Consider the following 12,573-nt stretch of genomic DNA (forward strand, 5'->3'; position numbering starts at 1 on the left):
AAACTGTACTCCCTTGAGCGCAAGCGGGAGAGGTACATAATAATTTACACGTGGAAAATATTAGAGGGGCTGGTCCCAAACCTGCACACAGAAATAACATCACATGAGACCAGAAGACATGGCAGGATGTGCAGAATACCCCTGTTGAAAAACAGAGGTGCAACTGGTACTCAGAGAGAACTCTATCAACATCCAACCCGTTCTCACAAATTTAATAAGTCAATATTGATTTATTAAATATGTGCATAGGTGACGTACTTAACATAATAGTTTCCCTTGAAAAGCTTCATAGAAAACACCAACCTTACCTAACCTACTTAGTATGTTAAGATAAGCATCTTATTGCTTCGCAATTACAATTATTACCTAACCTATAATAGGTATAGGTTAAGTAATAATTGTAATTACGAAGCAATAAGATGCTTATCTTAAGATACTAACAAGGTTAGGTAAGGTCGGTGTTTTCTATGAATCTTTTTAAGGGTATCTATTATGTTTAGTATATCACCTATGCACGTAGTTAATAAGTCAATATTGACTTTACGAATTTGCGAGAACGGGTTGCAACATCAGAGGTCCGAGACTGTTCAACACGCTTCCACTACACATAAGGGGCATAACTGGCCGACCCCTCACAGTGTTCAAGAGAGAACTGGATAAGCACCTCCAAAGGATACCTGATCAACCAGGCTGTGACTCGTACGTCAGGCTGCGAGCAGCCGCGTTCAACAGCCTGGTTGATCAGTCCGGCAACCAGGATGCCTGGTCGACGACCGGGCCGCGGGGACGCTAAGCCCCGGAAGCACCTCAAGGTAACCTCAAGGTAGGTAAGGTTCGTATCCTGGCCGGGGAGGATTTACTGGGCGCAATTCCTCAACTGTAGCCTCTGTTTAACGCAACAGTAAAATGTGTACTTGGATGAAAAAACGATTCTTCGTGGCAGGGGATCGTATTCCAGGGACCTGCCCAAAACATTACGCGTACTAGTGGCTGTACAAGAATGTAACAACTCTTCTATATATCTCAAAAAAAAAAAAAATAAATTTAATTATGTCTATGGTGAAGTGTTTAAAATGAGCCTTATATTTCTATCTTTCTTGAGGCATATAAAACATATATGTTTATTAACGAATTCACGTGAATTAAACATTGTTATGAGAGTGAGAGCTGCTCCGTCGATCGATCGATCTGTCCGGGGTCAAAGCTTGGCTATTATAAAATTACACTTATCTTTGCTTTAAATTTAAATATGCACATAGTAGAGTATTTAAAATGAAGCTTATATTTCTATCTTTATTGCGACACATAAAACTCTTACGTTTATTAAGGAATCTATGTGAAATAGGCATTGTTCTAAGATGAATACTGCGGGTTTCGAGCTCGACGAGCTTTGAAAACTGCCACTTTTATACAACTACAAATATCTTCGGTTTTACTTAAAATATTTGTCTGGTAGAGGTTTTATATATAGATCGCGTTTCTGTCTTTCTTTTGACTAATAAATAATTTTGGTTTAATAAGTTATCAAGATGTTTTCAACAATATTCTTTCGGCGTTCGTCTTTTCTAACATGGGCGACCCTTTTGAAAACGCGATACTTGGGTTAACCCATCCCATAGTTGGGTCAGTTTCCATTATGGTTCGGAACAGTACTATCTTGCCAGAGTACACAAATAAACTGGATCTGACTAACCAAGCTTAAAAAAACATGCAAACCAAAACCTCAAACTGTATCTCGACCTACCTCACCCTCCATGCCCTGCGACGTCATGAAGCCGCACAAGTCGAGGCCTGCCTCGTAGATTTGGGACCCTGAGCTCTCAATATTCTGCGTGAGCTGGCTGATCCAAGGAACCATGGAGTCCACCACTTCCTCCGGTTCGTGAGCCGAAGAGAACACGTCTCTCTTGCTACAGCGAAGTTCAGTAGCTGCCGTTTGCTGCTGTTCTACACTCATTTTCACGTCCAAATCGGATTCCTTCCTATATGGGCAATCAACCTCGGTGGTGATACCTGCACAGTTGTTGGTGATTGCGGGGAAACGACCACATGCACAATTGTTGGTGATTGAGGGTCGACGACCTCCAGCACGTTTGTTAATGACTGAGAGGCGACAACCGACCTGTACAGCGTTTGAACTGCAGTATCCCTGCCGGGGACTGGTCAATCGTCTACTGCAGTTTCGTATACTGACAGTTCAGTACACCAGAAACACGTTCGTGCACTAACAAGTTTGTACATACAAACCCTTTCGTTCGTATATGCGCTGGTTTGCGTTATAATAAATAATAATAATAATAATAATAATAATAATTTATTTAGAAAAAGTACATACATAATTGCAGAATTACAGTACAAACATTCTGTTTGATTTAAAGATAGAGGTAGTACATATATAAAACGCTGAACTGTAATGCCAATCCTGACCTCAAAAGCTTTATTGAAGGTTGTAACAGAACCCATGAGCACCACACCAGAAATAAATACAGTTTTGATATTCCAAGAGTACGACTTAATCAAACTAGAAATGTTCTGCAGATCAAGGGACCCAGAATTTGGAATGACCTTCCCAACCATGTTAAAGACTGTACCTCTCTCAACCAGTTTAAGATAAAAACGAAGCACTACCTAATAAATTCCCTGTAACCTACCTTACCCCTCTATTGTCAACCCAAGTCTGTTTTTTTAAACAACGCTGTTTGTTCGATCTAATTGTATTTGTCCTGCTTTTTCAGCCATGTTCCCCCCTTTTTTATCTTTATTTTTATTTGTTCTCAACACATTTTTTTCTTTATACTCAATTAGTATTAAGCTTTAGTCATTAATGTTTTTCATGCCCGAAACGCTTTGCGTAATAGTTGCTTTAGGCATTGTATGTACCAGCTCTATTTATAAATCAATCAATCTTTGTAAAATCTCTTGTATGTATGTACCTTACCTAAATAAAGATGCAATACCTAAAGCCACTAGTACGCATTGCGTTTCGGGCAAGGTGAGGTGGGGAAAAAAAACTTAGTCTAAAATTCAAATTCAAATTTAATTGTTTATTCATGTAAAGTACATACATACAAGGGGTGATACAAATATTGATGAATTTATAGATAGACCTAGTACATACAATGCCTAAACACCCTACTACTGTTAGCTTCCTCAACTGTATGAATTCCTGCTTCCTCATACCCTTACTACTAGAATCACTGATAGTACTGATACCCTTACATACTAGAATCACTGATAGTACTTCCACGACTCTAGATCACATCTGGACCAACATAACCTCTCCGCTTACTTCAGGTATAATCACCAATAGCACTACAGACTATTACCCCACATTTCTCTTAACTAACATTAACAAACCACCTCTAGAGACAAGGGAGTTAAGCTTTAGGCTGCACAATGAAACTGCTATAGACAATTTTATAACTGCTGCTGATAATGTTAACTGGGAGTCCGAGTTAGGTAACATAGGGGACATCAACCTAGCAGTGCAATCTTTTCTTCAAAAAACCCTCAGCCTCAGCCTCAGCACCCACTGTCCTATGCTTACGATACAAGTCACAACCAAAAGGCTCAACAATCCTTGGCAACAATCCTCCCCAACAAAGGGAATACTTAAATCCATTAATAAAAAACATGAACTTGAGAAGAAGTATAGGTTAGGAACCGTCTCCAAAGAATTCTCAAAGAATTACTCAACAATACAATACAATTTTATTTAGGTAAGGTACATACATACAATAAATATTTACAAGGATTGTTTGACTTATAGGTAGAGCTAGTACATACAATGCCTAAAGCCACTATTACGCAAAGCGTTTCGGGCATGATAAACTTAAATGACAAGCTTAATACTAATTGAGCATAATGAGTAGAATGAAAACAAGAAATGAAAACATAGATGAAAAAGCAGCACAAATACAATTATGTCGACAAACAGCGCTCTTTAAAGAAAAACAGACATTGGTTGACAATAGAAGGGTAAGGTAGGTTACAGGGAATTTATTAGGTATAGCTTCGCTTTTAACTTAAACTGGTTGAGAGAGGTACAGTCTTTAACATGGTTGGGAAGGTCATTCCACATTCTGGGCCCCTTGATTTGTAGAGCATTTCTAGTTTGATTAAGTCGTACTCTAGGAATATCAAAACTGTATTTATTTCTGGTGTGATGCTCATGGGTTCTGATACAACCTTCTATGAAGCTTTTGAGATCAGGATTGGCATTATAGTTTAGCGTTTTATATATGTATAATACACATGAGAGAATGTGCAGTGACTTAATGTCTAACATATTCAGAGATTTAAGTAGGGGTACCGAGTGATGTCTGGGGCCAGAATTGGATATTGTCCTAATAGCAGCTTTGTGTTGAGTAATTAGAGGACGTAAGTGATTTTGGGTAGTAGAGCCCCAAGCACAAATACCATAGTTGAGATATGGATAGATAAGGGAGTAATAGAGAGTCACCAGGGCAGGGCGTGGTACATAATATCTGATCTTAGAAAGAATGCCCACAGTTTTTGAAACTTTTTTTGATATGTTTAGAATGTGTCCCTGGAAATTAAGCTTGTGGTCAATGAGAATGCCAAGGAATTTGCCATCTAATTTGTTACAAATTTGCAAATGATAGCACAAATTTGCACAAATGATAGAACAAATTTGCAAATGATAGCAACTCATTATTGCTATCTAAATAATTAGACGAGCCAAAACTAAATACTACGAAGATAAATTTACCCAAATAAAGAGCAACATTAAAAAAAACTTGGAGCACAATTTCACAAATATTGGGATCAAAGAAGATTTTAAATTGTTACATTCTTGTACAGCCACTAGTACGCATAGCGTTTCGGGCAAGTCCTTAATCCTATGGTTCCTGGAATACGATCCTCTGCCGCGAAGAATCGTTTTTTCATCCAAGTACACATTTTACTGTTGCGTTAAACAGAGGCTACAGTTAAGGAATTGCGCCTAGTAAATCCTCCTCGGCCAGGATACGAACCCATGACATAGCGCTCGCGGAACGCCAGGCGAGTGTCTTACCACTACACCACGGAGACTGCTAACAAATAACAAACCAACACTCCTGTCCAATAACGATGATCAGCTTTCAGCCTCTGATTCTGCTATTGAGTTCAATAGGTTCTTCTCTTCCATTGGGTCATCCCTTGCAAATGATATTCCATCTTCCAGTACTGATGTTAAGGACTATCTTACAGGTAACTATCCACAGTCTCTGTACCTAAAGCCTACTAATTCCACTGACGTTAATGAGATAATCCTTTCCCTTTAAACCAAGTCTAGTGCCCTTGAGGAGATACCAACTTTAATTTACAAAAAAAACTCCAGATCTTTAGCCCCTGCTATTACATTGCTCTTAAACAAGTCACTTGAACTCCAAACCTTTCCAGATATTCTAAAAAAAAAAAAGCCAGAGTAACCCCTGTCCACAAATGTGGTGATCTCACAGATGTTAACAACTACAGACCTATATCAATCCTGCCTAACTTGTCAAAAATATTTGAAAAACTAATCTACAAGCAGCTTTACTCTTATCTAGCCAAACACAATATACTTAGCTCTTGTCAATATGGCTTCAGACCCAAAAAAAGCACTAAAGATGCACTTATTAGTATGATTAACTTGATTCATGCAGCTCTTGATAAAAATGAATTCCCTGTTGGGTTATTTGTGGATCTGCGTAAGGCTTTTGACACTGTCAACCATCAAAACCTTCTTAAATTGCATCATTATGGCGTCAGAGGACACTCCCTGCAATACCTCAAATCTTACCTTACTGACAGGCTCCAGTATGTTTCTGTGAACAATTCAATTTCTCCCACCCTACCCCATCAACATCGATGTTCCTCAGGGCAGCATATTTGGCCCGCTCCTCTTTCTCATCTACATTAATGACCTTCCAAATGCCTCCCAACACTTCAAACCAATTCTATTTGCTGACGACACAACCTTCATTTACTCCAGTCCTGACCCCCTTGCTCTAAAAGCCACAGTAAATACTGAGCTAAATAAAGTCCATCTTTGGCTAACTGCTAACAAACTCACCCTTAAAATTGACAAAACTTTCTATATTCTGTTTGGCAATAAATCCTTGTTATGACCCTGGGTTCCTCAGTGGAAACCAGAGGTCAAAAGTGAGCTATTAAACTTTCTTATAGTACAGTTGAGCGCATCACGAGTGGCAATTGTTTGTATCTTCCCTGCCAGACATAAGACTATTCTTGTTTCTCAAAGAGCATTTAAAGATTGAGCTGGGGGTTGATTATTAATAATAACATTGGCACCAACTATGTTTACTAATACTTTAATCATTTGTAAAGTAACAATACGTTGCATAGGGGAAGATCTTTAATGTGCTTAGCTGCAGTGTTCGAGAGAACTGGATAAGCACCTCCAAAGGATACCTGATCAACCAGGCTGTGACTCATATGTCAGGCTGCGAGCAGCCGCGTCCAACAGCCTGGTTGATCAGTCCAGCAACCAGGAGGCCTGGTTGACGACCGGGCCGCAGGGACGCTAAGCCCCGGAAGCACCTCAAGGTAACCTCAAGGTAAGGTAACGATCAATTAGGCTCCTTCCGGCACCACGACATGCGGGAGGCCTAGCTGGTCGCTATATATATAGGAGCGTTCTTTTTCTGGCTGGCGTTCGTGGGGACGAGACATACTCTGTGGCTGCACCCCTACTCTCCTCCCTTCTCCTCTTACTTATTTCCCTTACCTGAAGTTCCTGTACCATTAAGTTAAGTACGGGGCATTTTTAAGTGTACCTACCCTGGTAGTAAATATTGGTGAGACCTGGGGGTAGTATTTGCCAGTGTTTTGGGTACCCCTAAGTGTTGTGTTTTGTATTAGGGTCCCACGTGGTTTCATTACCCTAAGCTGCATCCAGCTTCAGTGCTTATCCAGTAGAACTTTACCCATGCTTGTGTTCAGTGTAAAACCTTACATCCTGTCTATGTGGACTAAGGCTTTTAACATAAGATAGTGTGGTAAAGTAATTATTATTATTGTTATTGGTGTGAGTGTATATGGGGGGTTGTTAAGGAGTTAATAAATAAGTAAATTAGAACAGAGTATCCCTTCTTCCTGTGTGGGAGTGCATTGATCAACCCTTAGACTGACATATATGGTCTAGTAGTAAGTTATTATTAATGTGGATAGTTTATTTTGGGGGCCGGGCCTTTTAGCTCTCCCATATTTGGTAACTCTGTCTTCTAACTACCCTTACCCCTTGATAGTACCAGTTTCCCCATAGCAAGCCCACCATATATTTAATTATAACAATCCTCTAATCAAATAAATCTCAGAATAGACAATACCCAAATTTGTAACAAATTAGATGGCAAATTCCTTGGCGTTCTCATTGACCAAAAGGTGAATTTCCAGGGACACATTCTAAATATATCAAAAAAAGTTTAAAAAACTGTTGGCATTTTTTCTAAGATCAGGTATTATGAACCCTGCCCTGCCCTGGTGACTTTCTATTACTCCCTCATCTATCCATATCTCAACTATGGTATTTGTGCTTGGGGTTCTACTACCCAAAATCATTTACGTCCTCTAATTATAATAATAATAATAATAATAATTTTTATTTAGGTAAGGTACATACATAAAGAGATTTTACAAAGTTTGTTGGCTTTATAGATAGAGCTAGTACATACAATGCCTAAAGCCACTATTATGCAAAGCGTTTCGGGCAGGAAAAACATTAATGACTAAAGCTTAAAACTAATGGGTAAAAAGATTAAATGTGTTGAGAACAAATAAAAATAGAGGTAAAAGAGGGGGGAACATTGTTGAAAAAGCAGCACAAACACAATTACAAATTATTACAGAAAATTACAATCAAACAGCGTTGATTTGAAAAAAAAAAAAAAAAAAAAAAAAAAAAAAAAAAAAAAAAAAAAAAAAACATACATGGGTTGACAATAGAGGGGTAAGGTAGGTTACAGGGAATTTATTAGGTATAGCTTCGTTTTTAACTTAAACTGGTTGAGAGAGGTACAGTCTTTAACATGGTTGGGAAGGTCATTCCACATTCTGGGCCCCTTGATTTGTAGAGCATTTCTGGTTTGATTAAGTCGTACTCTAGGAATATCAAAACTGTATTTATTTCTGGTGTGGTGCTCATGGGTTCTGTTACAACCTTCTATGAAGCTTTTGAGATCAGGATTGGCATTATAGTTTAGCGTTTTATATATGTATAATACACATGAGAGAATGTGAAGTGACTTAATGTCTAACATATTCAGAGATTTGAGTAGGGGTACCGAGTGATGTCTGGGGCCAGAATTGGATATTGTCCTAATAGCAGCTTTGTGTTGAGTATAATTAGAGGACGTAAGTGATTTTGGGTAGTAGAGCCCCAAGCACAAATACCATAGTTGAGATATGGATAGATAAGGGAGTAATAGAGAGTCACCAGGGCAGGGCGTGGTACATAATATCTATAATAATAATAATAATAATAATAATAATAATAATAATTTATTTAGGTAAGGTACATACATACAATAAATTTTTACAAAGATTGGTTGACTTATAGGTAGAGCTAGTACATACAATGCCTAAAGCCACTATTACGCAAAGCGTTTCGGGCATGATAAACTTAAATGACAAGCTTAATACTAATTGAGCATAATGAGTAGATGAAAACAAGAAATGAAAACATAGATGAAAAAGCAGCACAAATACAAATATGTCGACAAACAGCGCTCTTTAAAGAAAAACAGACATTGGTTGACAATAGAAGGGTAAGGTAGGTTACAGGGAATTTATTAGGTAGTGCTTCGTTTTTATCTTAAACTGGTTGAGAGAGTTACAGTCTTTAACATGGTTGGGAAGGTCATTCCACATTCTGGGTCCCTTGATTTGAAAAGCATTTCTAGTTTGATTAAGTCGTACTCTAGGAATATCAAAACTGTATTTATTTCTGGTGTGGTGCTCATGGGTTCTGTTACAACCTTCAATGAATCTTTTGAGGTCAGGATTGGCATTACAGTTCAGCGTTTTATATATGTATAATACACATGAGAGAATGTGCAGTGACTTAATATCTAACATATTCAGAGATTTGAGTAGGGGTACCGGGTGATGTCTGGGGCTAGAGTTGGATATTGTCCTAATAGCAGCTTTGTGTTGAGTAATTAGAGGACGTAAATGATTTTAGGTAGTAGAACCCCAAGCACAAATACCATAGTTGAGATATGGATAGATGAGGGAGTAATAGAGTCACCAGGGCAGGGCGGGGTACATAATATCTGATCTTAGAAAGAATCCCAACAGGTTTTGAAACTTTTTTTGATATATTTCGAATGTGTCCCTGGAAATTCAGCTTTTGGTCGATGAGAACGCCAAGGAATTTGCCATCAAATTTGTTACAAATTTGGGTATTATTTATTTTGAGATTTATTTGATTAGAGGATTTATTGCCAAACAGAATAGAGAACGTTTTGTCAATGTTAAGGGTGAGTTTGTTGGCAGTTAGCCAAAGATGGACTTTCTTTAGCTCAGTATTTACTGTGGCATTTAAAGCAAGGGGGTCAGGACTGGAGTAAATGAAGGTTGTGTCGTCAGCAAATAGAATTAATTTGAGGTGTTGGGAGGCATTTGGAAGGTCATTAATGTAGATGAGAAAGAGGAGAGGGCCAAGTATGCTGCCCTGAGGAACACCAATGTTGATGGGTAGGGTGGGAGAAATTGTATTATTCACAGAAACATACTGGAGCCTGTCAGTAAGGTAAGATTTGAGGTATTGCAGGGAGTGTCCTCTGACTCCATAATGATGTAATTTAAGAAGAAGGTTTTAGTGGTTGACAGTGTCAAAAGCCTTACGCAGGTCCACAAATAACCCAACAGGGAACTCCTTTTTATCAAGAGCTGCGTGAATCAAGTTAATCATACTAATAAGTGCATCGTTAGTGCTTTTTTTGGGTCTGAAGCCATATTGACAGGAGCTAAGTATATTGTGTTTGGCTAGAAAAGAGTAAAGCTGCTTGTAGATTAGTTTTTCAAATATTTTTGACAAGTTAGGCATGATTAATATAGGTCTGTAGTTGTTAACATCTGTGAGATCACCACATTTGTGGACAGGGGTTACTCTTGCTTTTTTTAGAATGTCTGGAAAGGTTTGGAGTTCAAGTGACTTGTTGAAGAGCAATGCAATAGCAGGGGCTAAAGATCTGGAGGCTTTTTTGTAAATTAAAGTTGTATCTCCTCGAGGGCACTAGACTTGGTTTTAAGGGAAAGGATTATCTCATTGACATCAGTGGAATTAGTAGGCTTTAGGTACAGAGACTGTGGATAGTTACCTGTAAGATAGTCCTTAACATCAGTACTGGAAGATGGAATATCATTTGCAAGGGATGACCCAATGGAAGAGAAGAACCTATTGAACTCAATAGCAGAATCAGAGGCTGAAAGCTGACCATCGTTATTGGACAGGAGTGTTGGTTTGTTATTTAAAATCTTCTTTGATCCCAATATTTGTAAAATTGTGCTCCAAGTTTTTTTAATGTTGCTCTTTATTTGGGTAAATTTATCTTTATAGTATTTAGTTTTGGCTCGTCTAATTATTTTAGATAGCAATAACGAGTAATTCTTTGGAGACGGTTCCTAACCTATACTTCTTCTCAAGGTCATGTTTTTTGTTAATGGATTTAAGTATTCCCTTTGTAAGCCAAGGATTGTTAAGCCTTTTGTTTGTGACTTATTTTGTAAGCATAGGACAGTGGGTGTTATAAAGGCTAAGAGTTGTTTGAAGAAAAGATTGCACTGCTAGGTTGATGTCCCCAATGTTACCTAACTCGGACTCCCAGTTGACATTATCAGCAGCAGTTATAAAATTGTTTATAGCAGTTTCATTGTGCAGCCTAAAGCTTAACTCCCTTGACTCAAGAGGTGGTTTGATAATGTTAGTTAAGAGAAATGTGGGGTAATGGTCTGTAGTGCTATCGGTGATTATACCTGAAGTAAGCGGAGAGGTTATGTTGGTCCAGATGTGATCTAGAGTCGTAGCAGTACTATCAGTGATTCTAGTTGGTCTAGTGATTAAGGGTATGAGGAAGCAGGAATTCATACAGTTGAGGAAGCTAACAGCAGTAGGGTGTTCAGGCTCGCAGAGGTCAATATTAAAGTCCCCTGCGATAATTAGATGGTTTTTGTTCAGTCTGTTATCTAGTATTAGATTTCTAAGGTTTGAATTGAATTCGGACACATCAGTGTTAGGAATTCTATAGACTGCACCCACAGACAGGACAGACTCGGCACCCTTGACTCTGAAACTGGCGAAGATATACTCCCCACAGCAGTCTCTAGTTCTAATTATTTTTAAGCATGTTAGTTCTTGGTGGTAGTAAAGAGCAGTACCACCACCTATCTGAATTTGACGACAGTTGTGAATTGCCGAGTTGTTAGGCATGTTAAAGAGTTGAGTAGTATCCTCTTTCAACCACGTTTCAGTAAGTATAATAAATGAGAATTTGTTGTCAATAGTTTCAATCAAGGCACTAACATCATCGAAGTGTTTACCTAGGGATCTAACGTTCAAGTTGATTACAGAGATATTGTGATTATGTGCAGGCGATGAGTCACAATAACGTGGCTGAAGTATGTTGACCAGACCACACACTAGAAATTGAAGGGACGACGACGTTTCGGTCCGTCCTGGACCATTCTCAAGTCGATTGTGATGAGGACAGGTAGGGACAGGCATTAAATAGGCAAGAGAGAGCTGAGGAGGAAAGTCAGGTGTAGGGGATAGTAGTAATGAGAACTGCAGCAGGCCTATTGGCCCATACGAGGCAGCTCCTATTAAAACCACCGAAGGAGATAGTAATAGGAATAAGAAGAGGATAGCAAGGGAGCGTAGAAGACAATGAACAGAAAAAGGGAGAAGAGAGAAAGAAAGGGAAAGAGAAAGAAAGAAATGGAAGGGGGAAAGCTTATGTTAAGTCACGTTTGTTAGAAAGATTAGAGCATATGAGTATATACTGTGAAAGGGAAGAGTCCACAGCAACAAAGCCAGGACTCAAGTTCATGTTGGGTACATTGTTAATAAGAGCCGATTCTACAAGACGGCGTCTGTGTAGAGTGGAGGCAGGAAAGATTATTTTGGAGGAAGACCAATCAATGGGATGATTAGAATCCCTCACATGGCAGAAGAGAGCATTGTTAGTGTCTGCAGACTTAACACTTCTCTTGTGTTCTTTAAGTCTGTCATTCAGTGTACGGCCAGTTTCGCCAAAGTATTGGAGAGGACAAGATGAACAGGAAATAGAGTAGACACCAGCAGCATTAGAAGCAGGAGGAGCAGTGTGAACTAGATTGCTACGAAGTGTGTTAGTTTGTCGAAAGGCGAGTTTAATGTCAAGAGGACGAAAGGTATTGGTAAAAGTTTTGAGTTCAGATATGAAGGGAAGGCATAGTACAGTGCTACTAGTGTTGGAAGCAGGTTTAGGATGAAAGAAATTTCGTTTAGCTTGAGAGTGGGCACAGTTGATGAAATGCAAAGGATAACCAAGGCGAGAGAATGATTTGTAGATAAAGGCAATT

At 38.8% G+C, this 12,573-nt stretch overlaps 1 protein-coding gene across 2 annotated transcripts in view; it reads right to left on the reverse strand.

Moving 5' to 3' along the window:
- LOC138349821 (uncharacterized) overlaps positions 1-2,161 on the reverse strand; it is a 114,180-nt gene extending 112,019 nt beyond the window's left edge. The window contains exon 1 of one of the 2 annotated variants that reach the window (XM_069316540.1): positions 1,745-2,161. In XM_069316540.1, coding sequence (XP_069172641.1) covers positions 1,745-1,957 — 213 coding nt within the window. In that variant the 5' untranslated portion in view covers positions 1,958-2,161. The remainder of the gene's footprint in view (positions 1-1,744) is intronic. The other variant, XM_069316539.1, reaches the window with a different exon arrangement.
- Between the last annotated feature and the right edge of the window lie 10,412 nt (positions 2,162-12,573).

Source organism: Procambarus clarkii, chromosome 84 (genome assembly GCF_040958095.1).
Source record: "Procambarus clarkii isolate CNS0578487 chromosome 84, FALCON_Pclarkii_2.0, whole genome shotgun sequence".
Taxonomy (NCBI): domain Eukaryota; kingdom Metazoa; phylum Arthropoda; class Malacostraca; order Decapoda; family Cambaridae; genus Procambarus; species Procambarus clarkii.